At 31.6% G+C, this 25158-nt stretch overlaps 1 protein-coding gene across 9 annotated transcripts in view; it reads right to left on the bottom strand.

Moving 5' to 3' along the window:
• LOC105427841 (dystrophin, isoforms A/C/F/G/H) overlaps positions 1-25158 on the bottom strand; it is a 409642-nt gene that overhangs the window by 371014 nt on the left and 13470 nt on the right. For 7 of the 9 annotated variants that reach the window (XM_089078890.1, XM_089078895.1, XM_089078891.1 and 4 more), the window contains 32 exons: positions 19975-20036; positions 19616-19708; positions 18986-19063; positions 18759-18851; positions 18151-18240; positions 17861-18059; positions 17513-17670; positions 17038-17433; positions 16301-16942; positions 16086-16208; positions 15539-16018; positions 15296-15453; positions 14844-15211; positions 14398-14747; positions 13875-14309; positions 13549-13701; positions 13007-13168; positions 12320-12622; positions 12089-12232; positions 11839-12009; positions 11502-11684; positions 11294-11410; positions 10965-11084; positions 8572-10059; positions 8204-8428; positions 7603-8118; positions 6850-7487; positions 6254-6401; positions 5402-5515; positions 5137-5313; positions 4940-5047; positions 4484-4583 (listed from right to left, as the gene is read on the bottom strand). In XM_089078890.1, coding sequence (XP_088935016.1) covers positions 4484-4583; positions 4940-5047; positions 5137-5313; positions 5402-5515; positions 6254-6401; positions 6850-7487; positions 7603-8118; positions 8204-8428; positions 8572-10059; positions 10965-11084; positions 11294-11410; positions 11502-11684; positions 11839-12009; positions 12089-12232; positions 12320-12622; positions 13007-13168; positions 13549-13701; positions 13875-14309; positions 14398-14747; positions 14844-15211; positions 15296-15453; positions 15539-16018; positions 16086-16208; positions 16301-16942; positions 17038-17433; positions 17513-17670; positions 17861-18059; positions 18151-18240; positions 18759-18851; positions 18986-19063; positions 19616-19708; positions 19975-20036 — 8592 coding nt within the window. The remainder of the gene's footprint in view (positions 1-4483; positions 4584-4939; positions 5048-5136; positions 5314-5401; positions 5516-6253; positions 6402-6849; positions 7488-7602; positions 8119-8203; positions 8429-8571; positions 10060-10964; positions 11085-11293; positions 11411-11501; positions 11685-11838; positions 12010-12088; positions 12233-12319; positions 12623-13006; positions 13169-13548; positions 13702-13874; positions 14310-14397; positions 14748-14843; positions 15212-15295; positions 15454-15538; positions 16019-16085; positions 16209-16300; positions 16943-17037; positions 17434-17512; positions 17671-17860; positions 18060-18150; positions 18241-18758; positions 18852-18985; positions 19064-19615; positions 19709-19974; positions 20037-25158) is intronic. The other 2 variants (XM_089078896.1, XM_089078897.1) reach the window with 2 other exon arrangements.

Raw genomic sequence — 25158 nt, 5'->3', positions numbered from 1 at the left:
ATAAGATATTATTGAATAATATACTACAAAAAGGAAGCACCATACAATGCACCATACAATGCAAGAAGATTATGCAAAATTATATAAATAAGAAATCTCACGATTAATAATGTAAATTTCTGCTATATTTATTTCCATTGTAGATCGCGTGACTTTTCCATATTTGTTATTCATGAAATTTTACATAGTTCTTTTGGCGAGATCTTCAATCTTAAGAATACGATAAGATTAATTTCCTCTCTCACGTGCGCCTTGTACTTTAATACTTGTCCGTTTGCCTCTATGCTTTAATACGCGACCGAGTCACGCGAAAGCCGCGTTGATTTCCGTTTACACGGAAATTCATCCGATTTGCGTAAAATAATTTTTTGCACCGGCGGCGGCCCGGAATCAGAATGGACGGATTATACTTTGGAGTGGCTGCGTCAATTAAGGGATAATCACACCGTGTTAACCGTATACATGTGTGAGACGCACGCACGCACGTATTATATACTCAGGCAACACACGCACGCACGTGTCTCCGCACGTGTGCGACTTCGTCGCGGTTACGGCGAAGCGGCACAAACTTGTGTCGGACAAAGTCCGATTCTATCTCGGTACGCGTTTAACGTTCCCCGGAGTGAAAGAGGATGAGAGCGGCGCGGGGGCGAATGGCGGGAACGGCGAACAAGAGAAATGGGCGACGGTAACGCTTGAGCTATCTTCCGTCTGGCAATGCTCTACCATGACTACATTAGCCGGCTTATCCGCTCATTATGTGGACCGACGATCGCACCCCCGCACCACTATCAACCCCCCGCCGCTCTCTTAGAGCTTCTCATCAGGGATCAAGAGATGTCTGTCCTTACTTCCTGAGACTTCTGACTGTCGTGGCAATATCAACGTTTGGATGGAATAAGTTATACGTTACGAGATAATAAGTTCATACACGATTTATTAATATACGTTAAATACAATAAGAAATATTTTTTTTTAATGATTTTTTTTAATGATAAAGAATGCTCTAAAAAATTCCTATTTATCCTATGATATTTCAATCGGATTTCACTATGATATTCAATGAGAGAAGATAATTTCCATCCGCCTTTTCGTTTTTTTTTTCTTTCATCTCAATATTTATGAAGTTTTTGCAACAGTTCACGTGTCGCGACTTATTAATACGTCGAATGCAACAGAAAAAAATTGCAAGCGTAAGAGAGGATTTAAAAAAAGAATTCCATTATTTATTTTATGATATTTCAATGAGTACTTCACGATATTCGAAGAAAAGATATTTTATCATAGTATTATTTGCTAAAATAATCGCCGAATGTCCCTCCTCTTTATCTTAATATTTGCGAAAAGTTTCCGCTAAAATCTTTAATAATTTTCAGTCTTTTCAGCCATTCACGATTTTATTAAAAACACTTTTAGTCAATTTTACAAACGTCAAGCTAAAGAAACAGCGTGTTTCATAAATAAAAAATAAATCAGTACTATAGTACTCACGCAACTACGCCGCATCGTATTTCGAGCTTTCGTTGTGTGCCTAACCTAATTCAGGATCAATGTATCGAAAGCGACGCGAGACGTCGATTGCTGTCATCGCGAATTAAATGAATGAGCTATTGACCGCGGAAAATGTAATGAGTGAATTTACTCACCCGACGATGCACTGCCATTCTGGTCTCGTCGGTTGCTCCATCCGGTCGGTTGTCCGGACGCTCACCCGCACACGCACACACGCACGAATGCGAATCGACCGGAGAAACGCCAATCACTGCGAATCCTGCGGATTAATCAACGCGACGCGATCATCGCTTCCCAACGCTTATTGCACCCGTGATAAATACAGGGGAAACACAGGCTCATCCCTCACGAACTCGTCTGACACTCGCGACCTTCGGTACTTACACGTACGAAAATACGAGAAGTGTCCGTCCGTTTCTTGTTTTGATCAACGTACACGAAAACGGAAATGACCGAAAACTCGAGAGTTTTCGTTACGAATCACGATACATAAATGTATGGGTATATATATATATATATATATATATATATATATATATATATACACATATATTCAGGATTTTTTTTTCGAAGGGGAGGGAAGAAAATTATCAATTTTGTTAACACACAAGCAGCAATGTTTTACGTGTGATTGATTGATTTGCCTGATTTTGAATGAGAAAAATATTAAGTTTTTGTAAATCGTAACTTTAATTTTTTAAAATAAACAAATTTACAAAATTACAAGAAAATCGGAGGGGGGAGCGTGATACTGCATATTTACCATTAAATTATAAAATTAAATTATAAATTTCATTTTTTTCCAAAATGAAGTATAAACATTTATTTTTTAAACTTGAAAATATATTTATAAATTTTATAGATATTTATATTATAAATTTATATTATAAATTTTTATTATAAATTTTTATAGATATTTTTGAACAATTTTAGATATACTAGTTAGATGTACTAGATTTGATAAATTCCCGTTTATACAGATAATGTGTTGTTCTTCATATTGTATTGTAAGGGTTAATCGCTCATCGACTCACTTTCGAAATGCTTCGGCTCCGGAATTCCAGAGCCGCGCATCGGTGTGAAGTTGTCGCGAACGGCGCGAATTTTTCCTACGCCAGTAGCGCGCGTTGGCATCTCTAACGAACGCCACGAGTGCCAATAGGACACATAACAGATGAGCGCCATGTTTCGCGTTTGCTCGTTTATAAGGCACGTATAATAAGCGTCAGAAGTGTCGAGCCGAAATGGAGGCCATTCGTGTCCGCATTAATTAGCGCGCGGCGTCGTAATTAGTGATTTTTCAGATAGATCCGTATCTGGGGAGCGTGAGGATTTAAAATAGCAGAATCGTCAAGCGAACAATGAGATCGCGGATCGGCAGTGCATCGGCTGGTGAGTGAATTTTTTTTTTTTTACATTAATTGTTCATCTCTCTCGTTCGCGATGAATTGATAATTACATTAAGTTTCTCATCCGCTTCTAGTACCTGCTTTGTTTTTTCATCACTCTTCGATTTGGATTAACCCAAAGGATTAAATTTATTTTATTATTAATTTTACTTTATTTTTATAAATTTCGCGATTCCACAAATTTTTATTTTATGTTACTTTATTGAAGTCTTATCATTTGATTGATGTACTTTAAGCCTAATATATAATTGAAGGAAAATATTAATGTTAATTGCAATTTTGAATAACTTTTAAGAAGAATATACAAAAATATATATCTACAAAATTTTATTACTAATTTATTTTTACAAAAAAGAAACATTTCATATCTTTATATAAAAATTTTTGAGAATAAAAATGATCTTTTCATCAAAAGATCTGATCAAAGTTGGACTAAAATTCTGAATAAGTAAAAGATTATTAGATTTCAAGTGAATTATATTTTTAATTAAAAAAATTTGTTGTCAATTCAATTAAATTTTCAGGATTGTTAGCGACCAAGATAAATTGGGAGAAGTCAGGGGATTAAAAAATAGTTTCTGGGAAAGCAGAAAAATTCAAAAACTTAAGAAATTTATTAATCTAAGATAAAATTAAATTATTATAGTACCAATTTTAAATTTAAACTTTAGTTTTTTAAAAAATATGATAAAATTTTTTTAATTATTTACAAAAACATTGTAAATATTTTTTATAATTTTTTTATAATTTTTCAATTTTGTAAAAAATAATGTGCAGAAAATCATTAATAGACGTAACTAAAAATTGTTTTTTATTTTCCATTTATTTTCTATTGTTTTCCTATTCCTATTGTATTTCTATATATTTGTTTATGATTAAAAATTTTAATGTAACTTTTTTTTTATTTTATTAATTTTATTAATTTTATTAATTTATATTATTTTTATTAATTTTATTTTTTATTTTATTTTATTTTTATATTTTATTTTATTAAGTGCTCCTTTCAAACTTTAATTAGGAAAAAGGAGGAAAAGTGTGAGAATATTTTCTTTCTGTTCGCTAACAATCTTATTTTTTTATCAAATTTTAAAAACTCGATTTATATGTGAACGAAAAAAACTTATTTTATTTAAATGTGTCTAGTGGAAGTCAAGTTTAAGAGCAATCTCGTTGGTTTAACAATTAATAAAATGTGATAAGACGGTGTTCAACCAATCAAATAACCAATTGAATAACAACAGCAGCAAAGAAGAAAAAACTGAGTCCAGTCGCTGAAAAGGCTGCACTTAACGTGGCGGATATATATCGTTCTGTAGGATGGGGTGGAAGTGAAATGTGGCCGCGCTTACCGGACCGGCTAAACGTACTATTTATTGTCCGGTCGCAAGTCTCCTTCGGAGATCCTGCAGCGTCCGTAAGGGCACATATTTACCAACTACCGACTAGAATTGGTTCTATTTATATTAAGTACTTAACACGCTGACAAATAATGTTCTTTGATGTATAACAATTCACATTTTTTTAAGCGAATGCATACAAATGTATATGATTATTTATCTTACCTTTTGATGTAATCCCGGCAGAAATTGTGGTTGAAACTTCATGATTTTCGCCGTAACATTTTACGAACTGCCAGTCTTCTCTTAGTTTCTTCAGCTTCTCCTATTATATACGTTATTTTATTATACGTTATTTTATTAACAAATAAAGTTCATATTAAATTACAATCTAAGGTTATTAAATCATAATTATCATAATCATCAGTATTTTATTTATTTTATTATATGTATCGTGTTATATGAAAAATAATTAAAGTAAGTAGAAATCAAAATGTACATGAATATAAAATAAATTAAAGTACACATGTACACAAAAATATATGCGTAAAAATTTATAAACAAAAATTTATATTAGATTTTAGAACATAAATTACAAATCATCTGAAACGTACTTAAAATAACAATACATTTTAGTGATAATCTATTGGAAATAATTAAATATAATCATCTTTTACATACCTGCAATTCGATAGAAACCGGTTGTTTTGCTGATTCACATTCTTTTTCCAAATTAGTATAGTTTTCCAACACATCTTTTACTTCCATTTCGCGATCTTCGACTTTAGACTGGAAATATAATTTTTATATTCGAAAGTTACAAAATGAAAATATAACTAGATGTCCTAATAAATTATGTAAATCACATTATAACTTACCATAATACTTTTAATCATTTCATTACGTTCGTGTTGCGGTAGATCTTGAGAAATATTCAATCGCGTTCGTGTTTCCATAACCCACGCCATAACAGCATCCAGAGTACAGATATATTTTCTAAGGGATGCAAGCTTACATTCTACGTATTCGCGATGATTCGAAAGATTTGCATTCGCCTAAACAAATAATAAACACAAAAGCAGTTACGCTATGAATGAAATTATTAAAATTTAAAAAATGATATTAAACGTTATAAACCAATACCTTGTCCATATCTGCGAGAAGTTTGTTACTCTCGTCATCCTCCCTGGGAACGTTATGTTGACTTACTAAGGTTTGTAAAGATCTTTTCCGCGATAGAAGTTCTTCTTCTCTCGCCTACAAATATTTCATTAGACCTCAATTAAAGAAATAACGCAATTTATTATTTATTTTTAAAAGCTCTGTTTCAGTTATGCTAAAGATTGTACAATGAGAGAGGGATTTATAATTTATATTATAGACACTTTAAATATTAATTAATTTGTTATCTATAAAATAGGGTAAAAGATGGACAAAGTCAAACTTTAGGAAATTGTTTTGAAAGTGAGAGTTCAGTTGCTATTTATATCCTGGCACGATTCGGCATGTGCAGTCATGAAATGTAGAGATATTATTAGGCCAAGTTTCAGTTTATTTGATTATGCTGCACCGGACTGTGTGTGTAGCCTATGGGAACTGAATCTCAGAGAGAATAATTCTGTTACTTATCCAAGTCGCATCTAAACAGAACACTCTAGAGAAAGTTTTTCAATAATATATATTTTTTAGTATCATACCTTCGTGTATTTGTGAAGCACAAGTTATTTTAGAAGCACAAGTGACTTGGTGAATAGTGATCTTTGAAGGAATAGTGAATGTGTACCACATGAAATTTCAATTATTATGATTGCTATTTATTTAAAAAAATCATATATGTTTAAGAAAGAAAAATAAAAATAATAAAATTTTTATTGCGGCAACGATTATTTTTGGATAAATTTTATTGAGATAATGAAAAATTAATATTCCAAAATTAAATTTAAATGGGACAAAAACATTCCAAAATTGTAAACTTACCTTAATTAACAAACTTACCTTAATTAATGATAATCGGATAGATAATGAAGTTTCGTCTGAGGGATTCGCTGCAGATACTAACAGCGTATTTACTTGTTCTATAATATTGTATGCCGTTTCCAACATCCTGCCGTCGTTGTTCACTTTTCTCTCCATGGCAAAGTTCCTTAAAAAAAAAAAACATTAATTGCAAATATAACACAAATAGAACATATTCTTTACCTGTTAATAATACGTCAAATAAAATCGTAAAAAATTATGATATCTATTATTGTTATACATGAAAATGTATAAAATTATAATACTTGTTATTATTTTACACGAAAATTTACAAGAAGAACTCGAAAGATGTTCGTTTATTCTGAGGTTATTCTGAGTTGACTGACTTCACTACAGCAGCACAGGCAAATCACAACTGAAATAGCTCAATGCTGGGTCGAGCTTTCCTCGCAATGTTACATGCTTGTCTGCAGGTCACAACTTTATAATTCATAATTTTAAATCATGAGCAAGAGTATTACTTGTAATTATGAAACGCTATATTTTTATTTACATCTATATATAATTATGATAACTCGTCTTAAAATATTGAAAATTTTGTATATCTTACTTACTTTTCTTTTCGCGCATTTATTTCGGCTACTAAATTCTGCCAACGGCGCTTGATATTTTCAATCATACTCTGCAATTCCATTACGTCTTCAATAGAAGCCCGGCTAGATATATCGATACTTGCTGCATTTATATTATTTAATGTTCTCTGCATTCGAGAAACTTCTTGTTCTAATTCGAATGTTTTTGTTTTATTTGCTTTAGAATGGCTGAAAACATGACACTTCTTCAAAGCGTCTTCCATCTTATCTAACCATTCTGAGAATGTTTGGCACGTGTTATGAATTTCTTTCCATTTTTCGTAACATTTAATCCAACGATTATGTCTCTCTATATAGCTTTGATTAATGCTTGCCCATTCATCTTGCAACTTTTCGCTTAAATGTTTTATTTGATCAGACTGCTCTCTTTTGGCTTGTCGCGTCACGCTTTCACAAACGTAATTTACTTCATCGATGGTTGGTTTTAAAATATTTAAAGCATTGTTAATTTTCTTTAAGCATTCTTCTTGGCTCGTAAAAAGTTCGTAGTCTTTACCATTCAGTGGTAAAGAATTCAAGGATCGTGATATAGTGGCTATCGCTTCTCTCAATTTGCTGATACGAGCGATAAACTCTTGTGGATTAACGCCACCAATATCCTGAAAAAGACAAAAAAATCAATATATAAATAAATCTCATAAATTTTTTCAATGGATTTTAAAAAAATGCTTGAACAGTAATTATATTACAGTATATCTCGATGTTAAAACGTACCAATTCTACTTTCTTATCAGTCACGTGTTTATCTTTGTCTTTACTACCACTGAATCTCTTGAATTGTGAACTAACTTTTTGCCAGTTACTATTAATATTATAGCGAACTGATTCCGAAATACCAACATTTAATTTTTTTAATTCTCCAGCTAACTCATTCAATTTGTGTATTTGTACTTGCTTAGCGTCAAATTCTTCAGTGAATGATTCCAATTGACCTTCGTAATTATTAGCTTGTTCGAGCTTTAATGGTACATCTCTAAACCAATCTTCAAATTCTGTAATTATGTGATTATATTGTCGTAAAATTTCTTCTGCTTTTTGCGCTTGTTTTCTGCGCGTTTCAATTTCCGCCATGACTTGATGCCACTTGCTTCTCAATTTATCCTGATGTTCGTTCTTTATTTTTTCTGCTCGTGCAGGATCAGTCATATGTATCGTCATAACTAAACCGTCTCCTTTACTGATCAAAGCTGCTGCATCTGGGGCAAGAGTACTAATCTCACTTTTCAATATCTGCAACATAAACATAAATTATAATATCAATAAATAATTTAATTTAATTTTCGTAAATAAATTCAGACAGATAAAATATACGAACCTCAAGACGCTTAGTAGGATCTTTTTCATTGGAAATACCACTAATGCTCATCAACATAACATCCATCCTACATAGCATCATTTGAGCTAATTGTTCAAATTCCAAAATATTTTTCTCTAATGCTGTTCGAGAAATACCTATCGGACTTTTGTATAATGCTTTTTCATGAACAGCCTTTATTTCTGTCTTATGCTGCATAACTGGCCGAGATTTTTCAAGTTTTATCTGTAAAAAAAAAAATAAAAATATATATCGTGCAGTACATAATATCAAAAAATATTTATAGTCAGATTTCTGTGTAATCAACACTTAGAATGAATAATAGACTGGTGGACATGAATGTCGCGTATCCGCAACATGCATGTTACCTTGTCCAAGAGGTGCTCAACATGTTCTCCTAAATTAGTATCTTCTCCATCTGAACTGGAACTACCAACATCAATTTCTGTATCATCCGAAAATATTAATACGTCATCCGTTTCCTTATCACTGCCATAAAAGCTTTCACAATCTTCCAATGTATCATCTTTTGATAAACTCTTCGTATGTTTTAGCAATGGCGGCTTTTTATATAATTTCTCTTCTTCGCTACGACTTGCATTACCAATATTTTCACGTGTTATAGAATATTTACTTTTCTCTGTTACTTCTTTCTGATTATTCTTGTCTTGCGTCATTGCTGAATGTTGTGCTATAACACAATCTGCTTGTTCATTGATTTTTATATCAAATTTTTCAATTTCTTCATTATCATCTAGTATAAGATACTCTGCCACACTCTCTGTATCTTTCCATGAGGATGTTATTCTAGGTGATTTATTTACTTTTTCTTTTAATTGTTGATATACCTTATTACATTCAGCATTTGAATCTCCTGCAGAATCAACTTCTTTCTTTTTTAATAATGTATCAGAGGTGGAAGGTATTGTACTTTTGTTCGGATCGGCAATATTTTCTTGATCAACATTCAAATCTAATTTCAGTATGAGTCTTTTAATGTTTTTCGCTGGAGATTCGATGAAAGTTTTCTTCTTCAAAATTGGCACAATTTCTTTTTTCTTGACCACTTGTTCTACACTACCAGTAACAGAAGATATTTTTCCTTTAACTTCTTTGTCTTCCGTGTCAGTATCAACAGATTCAGCTTCTGTCTCTGTATCTTCAACAATTTCCACTCTTTCGACTACTTGCGGCATTAATCCGACACTTACATTAGCACTAGGCAAGATTACATGATCTTCGGGAGAGGCTACTGATTTTACAATTTCCATTTCTTTCACTTCTACAATTCGAAATGGATTCTGTTGCGTGCAAGTCGTGCTAAAAGTCTTTGTCTCTGTTGCTGTCAAAGTATTGCTAGATACTTGAGAGAACAATTTACTGTTCTTAGCCAGAAAGAATTCTTCCTCATCTGCCATATGCACATCTATGTCGGAACAAGGTGAAGGCAAGTCATCGTCAACCTGAACAACTTGTGGCTGAGAGGTTTGAACAACGTCGGGCACAGAGCTCATGTCTAACTTTCGTCTAACAGTTCTACTGACATCCACAATTCTAGTTTTTACTTTTTCCGACTTAGCGGAAGACTTTCTGCTTCGATGAGGTATATCGGCGGGCGAACTTTCAGGCGTATTAATAACAGATTGGTATTGATTATCATCAAATGCAGGATTAAGATATCCTATGCCATAAATCGCTTCGTTTTCATCTATTAATTTTTTTTCTTTTTTGGCGAGATGTACTGAAGTTTGTTCCAGCGGTCTAGATAATTTATTGCGTCCATAATTGTCTCTCCCCTTAGAAGCTTCTGCTTTACTTTTTATTAACAAACTGTCTGTGATTTTGTGGATCCATTCCTGTGAAAATATGATAGGTGACAGAAACTTCATGGACAATTGAGTTAATAGAAAGGGCATGTTAATAGTGGAACAATATCAAGCATGGTCTAATGAAAATGACAATGCGATTCACTGTGCATATAAAGCTGAATTTTTCGTGTATATCCATCACCAATGCAAAAATCTCTGCACACTCAATTAGCTTCTTCTAGCTCTGCAGATTGTTGTTTAAATTCTCCATAAAAAAATAGATTTTATACAAGGGGAGAGACAATACCATAAAATAATGTATCGATAAAGAACAAATCCTTCCATCCACCAAAATGTATACTTATTATGTGCCAGTAATTACACTATTTACAGAAATAGAGCCACCTCTCGGACAGAATCAAGACATTTCTTATTATTGAGAAATATAAATATTTATTATATATATATATATATATATATATATATATATATATATATTATCTTAATACATACAAACAAAAATTTTTTGAAAACAAAAAATAAGTAATATTATCATTAATACTTATTAAAATATATAATCAAATTATACAATCACATGTAGAGGGAATAACACTTTATTAAAACATATATAGTTCCATTTAAATCCTGCTGCAAAAGAAGAATAGGGTATGACATTTTCGACATATTCAGAAAAAAATAAATATTCAAAAAATCAGTAATATTTTTAAATATTTTGGAATAATACAAAATTTCTTATGTATTAATGACAATGTTTTATGTGATAGAGATATACGTAATGGTACTAACAAGCACAAGCATTACATATATCGATTGTTAAAGTATAAAGCAAGGAATAAGCCATGAGCGAATAAGCAATGAATGATAAAACTGACTTTAGAAAAAAGATAAACAAATTTCAATTTTGCATAAAAATATAATATTTAGATACGTACCTGTATTCTATTAGAGATGTCTTCCCATTTTTCACATATTTCAGCTACTTTGGGATAGAACGCATAACGTTGAAGTTGATTAACTTTTGATTTTGCTTCTATAATTTCGCTTTGCACAGCCTAGTGACATTAAAAATATTTTGAAATTTTATTCTGAATATATAATTTCTTACACACATTTTCTATTTATCGCATATTAATAAATAATAATATGAATATTAAATAAATTAAATATATTAAACATCATTTAATATATTTAATTAAATAAATTTAAATTAAATAAATATATTAAATATTAATATAAATATTATATATGTATATTTTAATACCTTGCATTGTTCAAAGTGATGTTCTGTAAGTTGATCAATTGGAACAGCATCTAATTTATTTAATTTTTCTTCGACTTGCAAAAGCCATGCATTTATTTCATCAACATTAGGCTCATCCTTTTACAAAAAAGAAAAAATAAATATATTTACGGAATATTCAGAAATATTATTATTTTTTTATTATAAAATTATTATAAAAAATATTTACCTCTGAGCCTTTACAGAATCGCAATCTTTTTTCTGTATTAGCTAATTTTGTAATTACATCAGATATTTTTTCCTTGAGTTGTTCAAGATATGTAGGATCACATAATTTTGAAAATTCATCTTGCGATCTAAATAATTTGTCTCTTATAACATTGAGACGTGGGATTACTTCAGTTAGGGTTTCCTGTAAATAGCGGCACAATTAATTATATATTTCATAATTTATTAATGTAAAACATTTCTAATTTAATTTGATAAAAATGTTATTATATTCAATGTTATTCATATCTATATCTATAATAATAAATATAGACTAAAATCAAAATTTATGTACTTACTCGTACATAGATCGCATTTACCGGCAGGTCAGGCATATTTTTTTGTGTATCTAGTTCCTTATTTATGCTTTCAACTGACATATTAATATATGCCAAATTTTTATGCATGTCACGTGATAAGTCTAACGCTGATTGTAATAACGGTTTGGATTCCGTTATGTGAGTACCAAGCTATAATAAATTAAAATAATCATCCTTTTGATATACTTTTCTAGTATTGACATTCCTTTCTAGTATTAAGTTTTGTTACCTTATTATATAATTCCTTTAACATATCAATTCGCTTTGAGAATTTTTCAGGTTCGGGAATGGCTTTATCTTCAACTAATTTTCTTCCATCTATGATTATGCATTCAATTTCACTTTTAATCTCACTTAAAGTTTGATAAAAGCGCTGTAAAATAATGAAAGTATTGTTAATGTGTTAGTTAGTTTTTCTTAGATTATACAATACATAAATGAACATGTAGCATAATATTACCAGACAATGTTTTAATTGACCCTCGATGACTTCGGGATCTTCTGATGACAATTCTAGCAAACAAGTTGCTTCTTCTATTCCTCTGAGTTCCCGTAAAGCTCTCGATAACCTGGGTTCTATATTAGTCGGACAACGAAAGCGTTGAAATTTTCTTTGTACTTTGGCATATTTTTGCTCAATCAGGGACATTTGTTCTTGAAGTCGAAGTGCTGCTTCTTGTTTACCAGAAGCTTTGTACAACTCAATTTGCGATGCCATTTCCTCAAGTGTAGCATGCTGTTGTTCCAACTCTTCCATTAATTTCTGTAGCCACAATATACTCGATTATGCATAAAATAAATGATATGTCATATGCATTAGTATAATTTTATATCCTTTTTATATAACATAGTATCAGTTAGTAAAATTTATACAAAAAGTGCAGAGTTTAATAATCACATTCTCTCGATCATGCTGATATCTCCTCGCTTTGTTATTAATTTTTTTAATTATTATAAATTGCATGTCAAAATTTATAATAAAATATCAGCAAGCATAAATAACAAAATCATTCATAAGCAACAGAACTGCAATGAATATTACAATCTTAACAATTCTAGATTACATTTTATTTATTTTTTTTTAATTAAATTTTTTTAACTTATAAAACAATGTATAATATGCTTATCACTTTGTTCGTGAACAGACCTGATAATCATGAGGCAAATCATCAGCAGTGAGGTCGCAATCAAGACGTGCAGTTAGTACAGAGTCTATTTGTGTTAGGGAGTGCTGAAGAGCAAGGATACGCCCTTCAGATTGTTGGGCTTGCTTCACTGATCCTTCCAATAGCTTGGCTCGTTGCCCTGCCTACTCAAAACATAATGCTCTATCTTTCCAATTAAATTAACTTTACAAAACAAATATTAAATTTACAATGACTGATCATTACAACTTTATTCAAGCAAGTAGATATGTAATAACTGTATTTATAACAATATAATAGTTAAAAGTTTCCCTTGATTAAAAAATATTCTATTATATATATTTATTTATTTATTTATGATTTTATATATTACAATTGAGATTTCTCGCGATACTGCTAACTGATTTATAACAATGCCACATGCGATTACAAACTGTTAAAATCTCAAAACTTCGTGCTTATATTCAACACATACAATTATATAAGCTTAGAAAGTATCATTCACTTTATATTAATGACAAAAATATAACATATATATGCATACCTGTTTGTTTAAGTTTTCCCATCGATTTGTTAGTCCATTCACATCTGTTTCGATAGAATGAGTCATGATATTACTGTCAATAAGTTGTTTACCGATTTCTTGAATTTTCTCCAGTCTGGATTCCGGATGATTTCGTATGTAATTTTCTAAATCCTGAAATAATATATAAAACTCTTAAGGATTGGATATGTATTATATACAAGAATAAGATAAAATTTCAAAATTTTATAAAGAAATAATTTAATTTTTCTAAAACTAATTATTTGATTCATTTTAATTATAAAATAAAAATTATTAAATTTTATGAAATTAAATCATTTACTTACATCTAGCTCTTCCGAAATTTCTTCTGCATCTGCAGCAGCTTTAGGTGATTTCTTTAATCGCTTATCTAATTTATCTAACCAATCACTTTCCTGTGCAACTAAAGCACGAAATTCCCCGTATTCATGACTAGCATTTTGTAAATGTCGATAACGCTCATATATACGATCTGTAACATCCGTCCATCGTGCATTTAAAAATGTGAAACGTCTACCGAGCTCTTGCACGGATGATCCTTCTGAACTTAACAGTTTATCATTTCCCATTTCGTTTAGATTTCTAAACTCTTCCACTCGTTTGTCAATGTTATCTTTCAGCGTTTGATACCGACCGCGAACTTGGAAAAGCTCAACTGAAGATGTTATTCTTGTTTCTATCGGTATCTCTTTTTCCAAATTTGACAGCCACTTTGTAAAATCTTCTATACCATTTATAATCTAATAAAAATAAAAATATAACAAAATATAATAAATATAACAAAATATATTTAAACTTTTGTTTATAAAAATTGTATTGTGTACTCACATTATCATTTTTCTTTAAAGTGCTTTCGTATTTATCGTTTAAACTTTCAACCTCATTAACAATAGCATTCCATTTATATGTCACAGCTTCCAATTTGCTGTTTAACAGACTTGCAAAATTAGGTTCCGATTTTTCGAGTATTCCATTTGCTAATGTTCGAAATGTATCTAACTGCGGTTTTGTTTTATTTATTTCTTGAGAAAACGAATTAATTTGCTGTAATTTATATTCTATTTCTTCAACATTATCCGTAATATTTTTAGATAAATCTTCTAAATATAACGATGATTTGTCCAACCAAGATTCAAGAATGGAAAGTTCAGTGTTAAACGTTTGCAAAATTTCAATATCTAAAATATGCATTATATTCATTTACAATAAAATAAAATATAACAATTAAATAAAAAAACAAGTACATTATGTATTTTTATTTTTTTTCTATTTACCTTTGATAAGAGTCTGTTGTTTCTCTTCCAAAATAATAGGAATATCACTCCATTTGGTATTTAAATCTTGCAATTCATCTTTAAGCCGTTGTTCCGAAGATTCATCATTTATCTTTGCTATTAAATCTTGTCCAGTAGAGTTAACATATTTGAAAGTTTCTTCTTGTTCTTTTAATGAGCTTTGTATATACTCAAATCTCTTTAGTTGCTTTTCCATAGTCTTCTCATCTGACATAATTACGTGTTCTGATAATAAAACACCTTCCACATTATCAATAAATGACATTAAATTGGTGACTGCTTCGATATACTTTTTAGGTGGTGTCCGATCAATGGCATTAGTTATTTCAGTTAAGCGCTCGGATAATCTGAAAGAAAACGCTCGCAGTTAATTAAACGATAACAAATTTATAATGTATATTATAATATTATGTATTTGGAATAATACTTACATTGCATATAAGTTCTCCCAATTAGTGAAAAATGCTTTTACATCTGAATCCACATTACTAGTTTCCGTAGTAGCAACTTGATTTTCTGATAATTCTTTTGCCTTTTCAAGCATCTTTTTAATACGCTCATCATAGGATTTCATTGATTTCATTTTAACCTAGATAAAATATTTTAATATTATAATTACATATACGTGTTAAAAATTAAATTGTGTAAAAAAGCAATATTCTTTAATAGCTTACTCTAAATGGTTCTATTTGAGTATTTCCTTTATTCATATCGAACCACTTGGTATAACTTTCTAACATCAAGTTAAGACTGGCTAATTCAGTTCGGAATTTCTTTATTTCCTCCAAATAATCTATGCGTCTCTTTATTTCTTGAAGACGATTATTTGTCGCCATCCAACAATTTTGTATATCCTTAATCTTGGATTCTTCCTCTTCAGTGGATTCGTTCGCATTTTTTAATTCGTCAATAAGCTGTTTACCAATATCGAGGACTTTATCATATTCATTTTTATGCGAGTCCATGTCTGCAAGAGTATCTTCGTAAACAACTTTCTTCTCTTCTACGCTTAATTCGTCGAATACTCCCTCTGAACGACCAATTTCTAAGTCAACATAATCTAGCCATTTATATAAATGAAGTAATGCCGATTCGAACTCGTGTTTAGTGATATTATCGACACGTCGTTTCTTTGAATCGCTATGTGGCGTTGACTGAAAAAAGAATTATATATAATTTATATAAACCGAATACAAGAAATATTAAGAGAAATATACATACTGTTGCAGCAATTTCTTCTTTATAAGCTATACTTGTTACTGTCTCGGACATCCACTCGTTTCCTTTAATAATTGTTGTACTCTCTTCCGACTTTAAGTCAAATTCAAATCCGGAGTTTGTTATCTAATGCAATATAAGGATAACAGATTATCAAAGAGTAAATTATCAAAGCATATTCTTTTTGTAAAACATAATATTTTAAAATCTTTGATTACCCTTTGTGATTGAACTTCCATAATCTGTCCAACGGCTTCCCATCGATCTTGTAAATTTTCAATTTTTTCTAAAATATCCGCATATTCTGAAGATGAGCTGTTACCATCTAAATCTTGAATTGATTCTTGTAGAGACGTTAATTTCTTCTGATTTATGTCCATTTCCGTTTTAAGAATTTGCAGTTTTTTTATTCTATCTAATACTTCGCCAAATTCAGACGCCGGATTGGCTTCCATTTGCTTTAATGTAATTTCCGTTTCGTTCAACCATGCTACTAATCTTTTGTAATCATCAGTAATGTTTTGCCAAAGCGTAGATAAAGATTCCAATCGCTGGCGTCGCTCCTCTTTCCACTGGCAGATATGACTCCAACGTTCACCGAGAGCAGATAACTGATCTTCCATTTGCGCATAAACTGTCTCAGAATTTTCTTCGTCAACGACCACCACCATGTTCCTCATACCATTGACTACATCTTGTTGCGCATGAATATCTTGTTCTAATTCGTTGAGATGTTTCAATTGTTCCTCGAGGGTTGACGGATTTAATTCAGTTGCTGCCATCAAAGAAATTCTATCTTCCGTTTTTGTAAGCCATTGTCGTAATGCATCTAGCTGAGCCTGCTGCATTTGCATCAAAACCTAGAAATAATCATACATCTCATTTATAAGATTTATGAATATCATAACAGAATACTAAAAAAAAATGTCTTCTTATTATTTTCATCAAGACATACCTCATGAATTCTTGTTTGCCTTTCCATGGCGCGCATTCGAAGTCCCTCCCATCGTGAATTCAGTAAAGACATTTGCACGCGAACTTCATGCTCTTCATCTTTATGCAATCCGCCTTCAGCTAACAATCTCGCACCTTCCTCTAAAACAGTTCCTACTCCATCCTGATGACCAGATAATTCCATCAAGAAGGTTTCATGCTCGTGAAATTGTTGTTTCAATATATCTAGAGTCGAGTCCGGCTCGGGGGCATGATTCAGTTTATCTTCTGCTTCCAAAAGCCATGTTAAAACATCTTCGAGCGCAACTTGATAGCCGCCAAGCTCGACGGAAACATTTGTAGCTAAACTCATCGGACGGGATGCTGGCATTCCGAAATTGCCGAATGTTAAACTAGTCTGCAAATTAATTTCTTTATGTATGTATGCTGATATGATGTAATTATCTTACTCAGTGATTAAACTACAATTTATATACCTCTGTTCCTGGCGTTGTAACGGGGCTAACTGGAGTACTGTCACTTGCGATTGAAAGATCTAGTTCACCAATATCATCCCCAGAATGTGGTAACGATTGAAAGAGACACATAACGTACATCATTATGGATTTTTTATCTGGTACTGAGGTATTGACATCTGAAATTAAACACGATGTAAAACATAATGTTTACTTTATAAGATTCGATAAATATATTTTTAATAGAAATCAAAATACAAATATACCAAAATATAATATTCGAAAATGTTCGTATCAAATATACAAGATGTAAAAACTGAAAATTATTACATAATATAACATGATATGTGATATGTCACATCAAATTACCTTCCGGATCCAAAAGACGTTCGATACCAAGATGCTCTTGTGCAAGTCGAAAAGCATGATCCAATCTAGCGTTCGGATGTTTACGCGCGATATTATTAAAATCAAATAAGTGAGGCTTCCATCTGTGCAAGATTGCGTTAAACGCTAATCCGTCTGACCAAGACGTTGTAAAATTTTTAATATCGACACCAGGATAATTCTAAAAAAGTTCAACATAAGTAAACTAAGTTATATATTGTTACTTTATTTTATTATTCAATATATATTTATAATTATAATACGTATATTACCTGCGAATTTTGACGACACCAAGCAAGAAGTGTTTTTTCTAAATTGGTTTGTTGCAATTCTGTCATTAAATCTTTCAAATGATAATGGACCTGTTGATATAATAAAATAATAATAAAAATTTGTATATTTAATGTTTTATACGCGAATATCACTTCCAAATCGCGAATATCCATTCTAAATTGAATTAAAAATTTAAATTTAAAAAAGCAAAGTTTAATTATCATGTTTCAATAATTTCTTCAACATTAATAAATATTCAATATTAATAAATTAAAATTAATTTTATGTTATGTTAATTTGATTTAAATTTGTTTCGTTTGATATTCTTTCCAATATCCTTTAAGTTAAAATAGCAAATAGTGTTATATAAATTAAATTCCACTCGATATAATTAAAAGCTTCGTGACAGAAATTAACATAACAAAGACAGGATTTTTTTAGTCAGAATTTAATATAACAAGTCTTTTTTACCAGTGATTTTTTACACAAAATTCAAAAAATATGATCTTTAAAATTATAAGTTAGTGAATTGTAACAAATTAGAATTAAAAAGAATTCAATTATAATTTAATTAATATTAACATGAAAAATATCATCGAAAACTTACTTGCCAATGAAGAATAATACTCCATACCAAACCAAGCGTCAATTTAGGATTGCCATCGACAATGTCATTGCTACTAATATTGACGAGTTTTACCTAAAATATCATATTGCATTATATTGAAATTTATACGATTTGTTTACACAAAAAATTTACATGGAATATCTTATTACATAAAATAAAGCAAGATCTATTTTTACAAACTGCTTAAATAGCAATTATTTACTTACATTATTTTGTTCAAGAATTTGTAATGCTTTGTTAACATTATTGAGATGATGCACTCGCATCCGGCCGCGTTCTCTCTTCTGTAAAACAATATACCTTTGCTATTATATTATCCTCGCTTAAAAAAAAAAAAAAAAAAAAAAAAAAAAATAAATACATTACAAATTATACTTGGAACTCGAGTTCGAGTTGTTTTAACATAAAGCGTTTCTAATTCTGCATGGGCTATTGTACAAAAAAAATTTCAACGATAAAAGCGAACACCTGCGTGGGGTAATGCAAATGCCGTGACGCGGTATTATATCTCGGGAATGGAACATTCTTACGCCTACCCCGCGCATTCGTAATCGCGCACTCTTATGCAAATATATCTACGAGGCATGCGCGCACCTGCTCGTAATTCGCTACGGCGAACGCGAGTGTGCTGAACGCGCGGAATGCATGAGGAATAATTTTATTGGAAGGCCCTCGGCCAAGAGATGTTCTAATGATCGCCTTCGCGCGATCTAACTGCGTGCTTTCGACAGTCTCCGTCGGCCGACACGGGAAAAACTCGCGTAAAATCACGGATCGCCGCTAAGCCGCGCTAAGCGATTATCGTGGTGTGCCGATGAGGCACGCGGCACACTTACATAAGTCTTAGAAGTGAGCACTTCCAGGAGTGACAGCAAGCGATTTCCATCTCGTAAGTCGATGAACAGATCGCTGATCGGTTCGTGATGATTCTGCGAAAAGTGATGCAGATTAAACGTCCGCCCTGTTTCCTCCTCTCGCTGGGAGCATCTCTCTCGACGAGTTATTATATCGCATTAGAGGATAACGAACGCAACAAGTACGAACACACGTAACAAGATACTTATTACGTTCCACGCATGAAAAGATTTGAGAGCGAAACCTCCTCGAATATCGTGCATGCGGCACGGCCCCTCGAATAAATGGAGTGTGTATAATAACAGGCGAATGGGTAATCGAACTGAACAGGATCCTTTACCTTGAGAAGCTGCGAATTTATCCATTTGGCGAACGTCTTCTTTTGCACGTCTTCTCGCTCATCTGCAACATTATTGTTAACCATTATATTATTAATAAGATTTCTGAGGGGAAAATACATTCGGCAAATCTTAAGATCTTATTCTAAAGGAGAAAAGTGCTTTAGTACATAATACTCAAATTTATTTGAAATTATGGAAAAGTCAAATGTATCTCGTATGTATCAATTAATGTAATATTATTAATCGATAAATTAACATACGAATTCTCAAATACATGTTATATCTAATTGATATCTTCCTGAAAATCTTGTCTTTTAATAAACCGTAACTTTTGAACGTATTAACTGGCGAAAATCGAGCACACATCGTATTTTCTATTATGCAAATACGTGAATATGTTTAAACAATCGCGATAATCGAGCCAAATTAACAATTGAGAAATAGCAATTGAACAATGCAAATATACATTATATCAATGTGCATTTGTAATATTTGACATTATACATACAATCTGACATTAGACACGCACACATATACATACACATATGATTAATAAATCTTGAAATACAGCAAATGCATCGCATATGCAACAATTGATATTGATTGCCTGTGTGTTTCGCGTATTATAATTCGCATCTTTCTCTGTTTACAATGTAATTATGGATTAAAACAACTCAACTCATTGAACAACTCAATTTATAATTACTTGCAAAATCTAATTTATCGTTTTGAAAAGTAATCAAATCATTCAAAAGCAAATTGAAATGTGTAATTTCTTTAAAATGAATAATTAAAATAAATTTATGGTACGACGGGGTTTATCTATAATCTAATTTTAGAACAAAATTTATCTCAGCGAGGGAGAAGCATCTCACTCAAATTGTCACTTTGTCTCAGAGAGCCTTAATTATTCATCACGCGGTTTGCGACGCGTGATATTAGAACATTTTCAATTTATAATACATTAAGTGGAGCAACAATCCTTGATCCGCTGACAGTTTTACTCGCTTTATTGCCGACACAGCAATCAGGCGGCTCATCATCATCTATCGCGTTGACACTAGTTGACCTCTGCGGCTAAAGCGGCAAATTTGAAATTTAGGTCGACCGACAGCAACTACTCGCGAATACTACAAATACCTGTTCGCTTTATCGGATTGCCAAGTACATGAGACAGCTATCGGCACCAAGCGGCATCATCCACACAGTGGAATTGATCATATGCTGATTTCATGCGTTGATGATGCAACCGGCTTGTAAGGAAGCTAGGAGCATCGGCATGCCATATAAAAATAGAAAGATAGGTGATGTCAGTTTTCATGCGTCTCAGAATGTTTATTGATGCGGAATTGCTAGTCCCGCACGTTTCGAGAAATATATCCCTTCGGTATTCTCCTGACACGTCCGGAGAATTATATTTAGACGAGCGACTTGCATCGCTGCATATTAAATTAACGCCACACAGAAAGAACTCGCAAACGCGAGAAAGGATCTTGTTGGTGGTAACTTTCAAACTGTAATCCTGTCAATTTACGTTTCAAGTATTCAAGCAAAAAAATCTCGATATGCATTCTATCCTATTTCACGACCGATCAATAGTCGTGCAGAAAAGAAGCATTCAAATATGAAACTATTAAACAAATTTTTTTAAATATTGCGTCAATCTCTACAACAAATACAAAAAGACTTCCCTTAGTAAATGCAATGCAGAACTCGGTGTACTTGATGGTTCAGAAGACTCCTTATTTGGAAGTCATCCATAGTCGATAGCATACTTTAATGATCCTTAAGGAAAACACACTAATCGACAGACGTTACCGATGAATGAATGAATGAATGAACGTACATATATGTACTTATCTCTCGGGAAACGTAGTTTACGTGAGGAAACATGCATAGGCAGAAAGAAGTTGTAAATGATCGTGTACTTAAAGTAAAGTAAGCCGTGAGATCAACGCACGCAAGACAGTTTGTCTCGTGCGGAAGTCGGCCACTCTGCAGCTTATCTTACTTAAGAAAGCTTCGGATCATTAGGCCGTCATTAAAATAAATGGGATTATCGACAGAAAACAGAAGAATAAGTTTTAATTTATCATCGTGTTAATATAAAACTCGAACACCTGTGTGAAGATAGCCCCCCAACATTGAAAAACATAAAGTCTCTATAGCTCATTCGATTGCTCATCGTTTGCATATGTATGCACATTTCGAATTTTCGTTTGCACACTTCTAGTAAAAAAGTTATTAACAAAACAAATTTCGGGGGGCCATCTTCACACTAGCCCCCCAACTATGAGTAAATTAAATAAAAAATAGCTCAATTGATAGATATTCGTTTGCACATTGCCAAACAGGTCGATTTTTCGTTTGCACACCTCTAGTTAAAAAGTTATTAACAATTAAAGTTTCAGAAGCGAGCGACTTCGGTAGATGCGATAGAAACAAGAATGTTGTGCTTAAAATGGTATCATTCGATAAATTTTTGTTTGCACTTTCCCAAACCGCTCGAATTTTCGTTTGCATACTTCTAGTTAAAAAGTTATTAACAATTAAAGTTTCAGAAATGAGCGAGTTCGATAGATGAGGTGAAAACAAAAATATTGCTTATATAAATATATATTATATAAATAGTGCTTAAAATGATATCAATCGAAAAGTTATGGCGTTTTCATTCATATTCGGTTCTTGTTTATTTCTCATAAATCTATTGCATGTTCTCGCTCATCTTTAATATCTGTACCTACACGTTATATCTTGTAATAATTGAAAAAATTCGAAACTCGCGAAACTCGCTCGTTTCTGAAACTTTAATTGTGAATAACTTTTTAACTAGAGGTGTGCAAATGAAAAATCGACCTGTTTGACAATGTGCAAACGAATATCTATCGATTGGTTCTATTTTGAATCGCGTATCTTCGGAATTCATCCTGAAAATGAATTTTTTTATGTAGAACTGCCGCTCCCCAAGACTTTGTTTGTTAATAACTTTTTAACTAGAGGTGTGCAAACGAAAATTCGACCTGTTCGAAAAAGTGCAAACAAAAATCTATCGAATAATACCATTTTAAGCACAACATTTTTGTTTCTATCTCATCTACCGAAGTCGCTCGCTTCTGAAACTTTAATTGTTAATAACTTTTTAACTAGAGGTGTGCAAATGAAAAATCGACCTGTTTGGCAATGTGCAAACGAATATCTATCAATTGAGCTATTTTTTATTTAATTTACTCATAGTTGGGGGGCCAGTGTGAAAATGGCCCCCCGAAATTTGTTTTGTTAATAACTTTTTTACTAGAAGTGTGCAAACGAAAATTCGAAATGTGCATACATATGCAAACGATGAGCAATCGAATGAGCTATAGAAACTTTATGTTTTTCAATGTTGGGGGGCTATCTTCATACAGGTAACTCGAACGCGATCCGCACATATTTTTAATAACATTCTCATCATTATTCGAAATTAATACAGAAAAAATAAAATCAGATTAGCCGCAATTAATCTTGTTATATTCTTTTATTAATATTCAGTTAATTCTGAAATATTAATAAAAGATAATGTGTAAATCTATTTTCATAATAGAAAATTGTGAAAATTCCAACGCGTAGACATTAATAGAAGCAAAAGTATACTAATCAACGATTTATTTCTTAGATAATAACGATATTGACGATTTCTATTAAAAAATTCAAATTAATAGGCAAAAAAATTATTCGGTTCGGGGCAGTGAAATATCTTCGTCCAGTCCTGCGAAAATACGACGCTTCCGAATATGGTGCAACGAGTTCTTGCGTACGATCCGGCAGTTTCTTTTCCGAATGCCGTACATCTTCTGTCAAAAGGATCTTATCGTGCCATACCGAGATCTGAATTGTGCGCATATAACGATTTCTCATTATACCGGGCATGCGAAAAAATGATGCTGATACATGTATTAGCATTTAATGTAGATAATTATGCCGATAAGGAAAGAATCGTTAAGGAAATTAAGATATAACTGATTTTGAGGACATACTGGTGAACAAAATTTTTATAATATAAAATACGCTATTACATCATATTCTGATTAATCAGCTGTGCTAAGATTTCTTTATCTTTTATATATAAATAAAAATATTTAAACCTCTTACTTATAAATTCAAGATTGAAATATACATTTTTCTTCTTTTAGAATCAGACATACAACATACAAATTATTGTGTTGATTACAATTATATAACCGAGTATATTTTATATTATCTTGATCAAAAAATATTTATTACAACGCGGCTTGGTTTAAGGACTATGTTTAGGTACGCACATCCGCTCGTTTTCTTTCAAAGCGCATAGTATAAACAGTAACATACTGCCATTGTGCAAACAGAGGACTTGTGTGTCTGTAAATACTTCGCTTTACTATAAATTAGCACAAACATGTGCAGCACAAAGCGCAACCATTCTTAGAAAATTATATTTTGATGCTATATGTTAATATACCTCGTAATTCCGATTTTACATTTTTTTTAATTTCACATTCCAATTTTAACATTTCAATAATTTCTGGCAGATTTCAGAAACATATTTGTTATCATACTATTTTTTACTTGTCGTGTTATTCATTGATTAACTATAACACAAACAAGTAAAAAAAAAATTATCATTTTTTAATTTTTTTAGGAACATTAACGAGTTATTATCTCTTCTTCAATTTTCTCATTTGTAATTTTGATCACTCGCGTTTTCTTTAAAATTCTCGTTAAAGATGTAGAAATAGATTTTAATGAAAATTTCACAATTCAAATAAATCTTCATAAATACTCGTTGCACATTTCATGCGATAATCGTTCATTACATCGAATTAACGCCGAAAGTTACGTTCGCGAGAGTTGAATGAACCACGAGTTAACACACTCGATAACATTTCATTGGGGAAACAATGCGTGAAACTATTGCTAAACTTAGCAATGAATGCAAGCATAAATGTCGATCAACGTATCCCTTCTTCTTCAGCTACAGAAAACATTCGAGCATATCCTTGATCCAATAGATTGAATCTTCTTTTAACATGAATAATTTTTTTGTAGACTTCGCGTCCTGTTTTTACATAACTTTGCTAGTAATTTTAATATATGGATGAAAAAGGACATTTTTCTGTAATTTTCGATTTAAATTTTTTCCAATAGCTTTAATAAGTTTTTTCCAATAG

This window comes from Pogonomyrmex barbatus, unplaced genomic scaffold (assembly GCF_055798465.1).
Source record: "Pogonomyrmex barbatus isolate J1 unplaced genomic scaffold, ASM5579846v1 scaffold3, whole genome shotgun sequence".
NCBI classification, from domain to species: domain Eukaryota; kingdom Metazoa; phylum Arthropoda; class Insecta; order Hymenoptera; family Formicidae; genus Pogonomyrmex; species Pogonomyrmex barbatus.
Note: the sequence above shows the minus strand (reverse complement) of the source record. Positions and strands in the feature narration are given on the sequence as shown.